The sequence below is a fragment of the Octopus bimaculoides genome, chromosome 2 (genome assembly GCF_001194135.2).
Source record: "Octopus bimaculoides isolate UCB-OBI-ISO-001 chromosome 2, ASM119413v2, whole genome shotgun sequence".
Taxonomy (NCBI): domain Eukaryota; kingdom Metazoa; phylum Mollusca; class Cephalopoda; order Octopoda; family Octopodidae; genus Octopus; species Octopus bimaculoides.
In genome coordinates this window covers 107,535,312-107,538,035 of record NC_068982.1, presented here as the reverse complement: position 1 = coordinate 107,538,035, position 2,724 = coordinate 107,535,312, and the positions used below count along the sequence as shown (strand labels likewise).

At 33.5% G+C, this 2,724-nt stretch overlaps 1 protein-coding gene across 1 annotated transcript in view; it reads right to left on the bottom strand.

The window, feature by feature from the left end:
* The window catches only part of LOC106882671 (inositol 1,4,5-trisphosphate receptor type 1), a 314,426-nt gene that overhangs the window by 129,722 nt on the left and 181,980 nt on the right, over positions 1–2,724 (bottom strand). Inside the window, exons 14-15 of the mRNA XM_052978577.1 lie at positions 1,734–1,892; positions 664–836 (exon numbers count right to left, since the gene is read on the bottom strand). Coding sequence (XP_052834537.1) covers positions 664–836; positions 1,734–1,892 — 332 coding nt within the window. The remainder of the gene's footprint in view (positions 1–663; positions 837–1,733; positions 1,893–2,724) is intronic.

Genomic DNA, 2,724 nt, shown 5'->3' with positions numbered 1-2,724 from the left:
AAAAGAAAAATTGGTGAAGCAACTTAAAAAATTAGCTTTGTTTGTAAGTTTATTTGGGCTTATTAATATCTCAAATAAACACTACAAGATGAATTTACTATATTTTGGATTAATGTTTTTGGAAAAGATGCTGATTCTCTTCAGTACATCTGAGAATATTGATTCACTCAGAATTGTTGCAGTTTAGGGAAAGCAATTCAGAAGATTGTTCAAACTGAGCACTATATGATTTATATACTTTTCTGGAAGAAGATTCAAAATTTTAAAATTCGGATCACTTACCATTTTATTTAGTGAGGCTAGCATAGTTATTTCTTGAATCATCTATATATCAAGTTCAATTTCCACACTGAGCTATTAGTTGCGATTTGACCTTTGCTAAACTTTTTTTTAGCAAATATCAACAAAAATCACCTTCTTACTAAAAAATGTGTACTTATTGTAAAATTTCAGCATAACTGTGATCTAAAACCTAGATCAAAGATTCACTTTATATGCAAAGATTAACAAACCTGAATAAAAGGAATGATAAAATAAAAATTCTGGAAATAATTGAATCCTGAAAGAAAATTTCCTTTTAAAATTTTACATCTCTTTTTGTCAGCTGTAGATGACATATATTTGAAATATCTGCAGATTAAGAAATAAACAGAATCAACTTACCTTGGTTCCCGGTTTTTGCGAACCAAAGCAATAAATGTTTCAATTTCTGATTCAGTGATGTGTTCTTCTAACAGCTTCCGGTTATTGTGAAGAAGAGCTGTAATGGTATCTTCGGCAAGTACATCATATCCAATCTGTTTTTGCATGAATGGAAACTGTTTGGCAATGTATTCCTGAAAATCAATAGCATCATCATAATCATCATTATCTTCACTAACATCATAATTAAGAATATCCTCATCATCATCACTACCATCACCACTATCATCATCATCATCATCTAAATCTACTTTCCACACTGACATGGACAGGACTAGATATTACAGTTCATGTTAGTTTCCATTTGGAGTAACTGCTTTCCTAGACAAAGCAAAAAACAACTCTTCAATTGTATGTTTGATTTTCCACATGGTTTCTATGGTTGCATGTACTTCCTAGCACCAAGCATTTTACAAGATGTGTTTTATCATAGTACCAGCAATAGAAAGCTTGTTATACTCATGATGTGACAAAAGAGTCCCTCTTACTCTGCATCATCTACATACAAATGTCAACCACTCTACAGAATGTACTTGGTGCATTTTTATCCATGGCACCAATGTTGAAGAGTTTGCCTTGTTCCTTACAAAACACTAAGTAGTCCTCTCTAATCTATACAGTCATTAAGAAAATAAGTTGAAAATGGATGTAAGGGAAAAAAGTGTTTTCAGTTACAGCAAACAGATTATATCTTCTTAGATTTTCTCACATTTTGCTCAGTTCATATGCTGGACTTACAGTTTATGCAGCAACATTATTTCCTCACTTTCTCACAATGGACAGTGACCCAAAATATTACATTCTTCACTCTTTCTTCATGCAACAACTAACACACTGTTAGAACCCTCCTCTGAACTAACTGTTGCCATCACAGATTGGTATCAATTTCTATAGATCATAAGTTTATCCTAGTTTAATTGAGAGTTGTTTTGAAGATTTTGAAGTCTGAAAACAGTAATTAATTTGTAATTTCTAAATTCCGAGTTTCATTACAATCATAAGGAAGAATGAAAATTTAATAATTGGCTTACTTGATTTTTACGATAGCTTTGTTGGGAAAGGTTGAGAATTCGATAGCATAACTGACAGATATATCGGTAATTTGAATGGCGTTGATCAGCAAGTTCTTCCATGCGAAGAAATGGTCTTTCACCAGTATCTTTAAATGGTGCTTGAAGAATTTTGAAAATCTGTAAAAGTTTTGAACAAAAAAGAAGGATAAAATTAGTTTATTAACTGAAAGTGAAATTTAATCAGTACCTTGTCCAAACATGTGGATGTTAAAGAACAAGTCTACTAAATATATGGCTCAGAGTTTGGACACAACATTTATTGTGTTGTGCTTTGCCTGTCCTTATCCAAAGTTGAGTGATTAGTGGTAGGGAAGGCATTCAGCTGTTAAATTAATTGATTTAACTATACAATATCTTTCTCCTTCATTGCACCATAAGGTTGACAAACAATGTCTGGAAACTTTGTGGACAAAAGATGATCACTGTGAGTGGTTTTGAGCGATTCTCAGCAGGTGGTGAATAGATTAATAGCCCTTTTACAAGTCATCAGCCCACTGCCAATGCAGTCTCCTGTTCCAATGCTTGCCTAGTATAGTACCAAGGATGAGGTTCACTTGAGCAAGTCTGAATGGTTGGCAGCAAATATGGCCAAAGTCTGCTGTCCATGGCTAGTTTACTAGGTGCTTTTTATGTGGCACCAGCAGCAATGAGGTCATCAAATAACATGCAAGACAAGGCACCTCAACTGAGCAGTGAGTAGTATTGAAGAAAGTAGGACCCTTCAGATTTATGCCACTGTTCACAATTATCTTTAAAATTTTTTTTTAATGCATCATATAGATGTAATTTTTTATGCTAAATCTGAAATTGTTACTTATTTATTCCAGAAAAATTTTGCAAAAATGTTACAGGTGTTGAAATTTTGATAATTTTCAGAATTTTCAGCCAATCAGAAAACAGCGCATTCACTGCCTCTTCCAAGGTCAAGGAAGGGGGGGGGGGCCAGCAT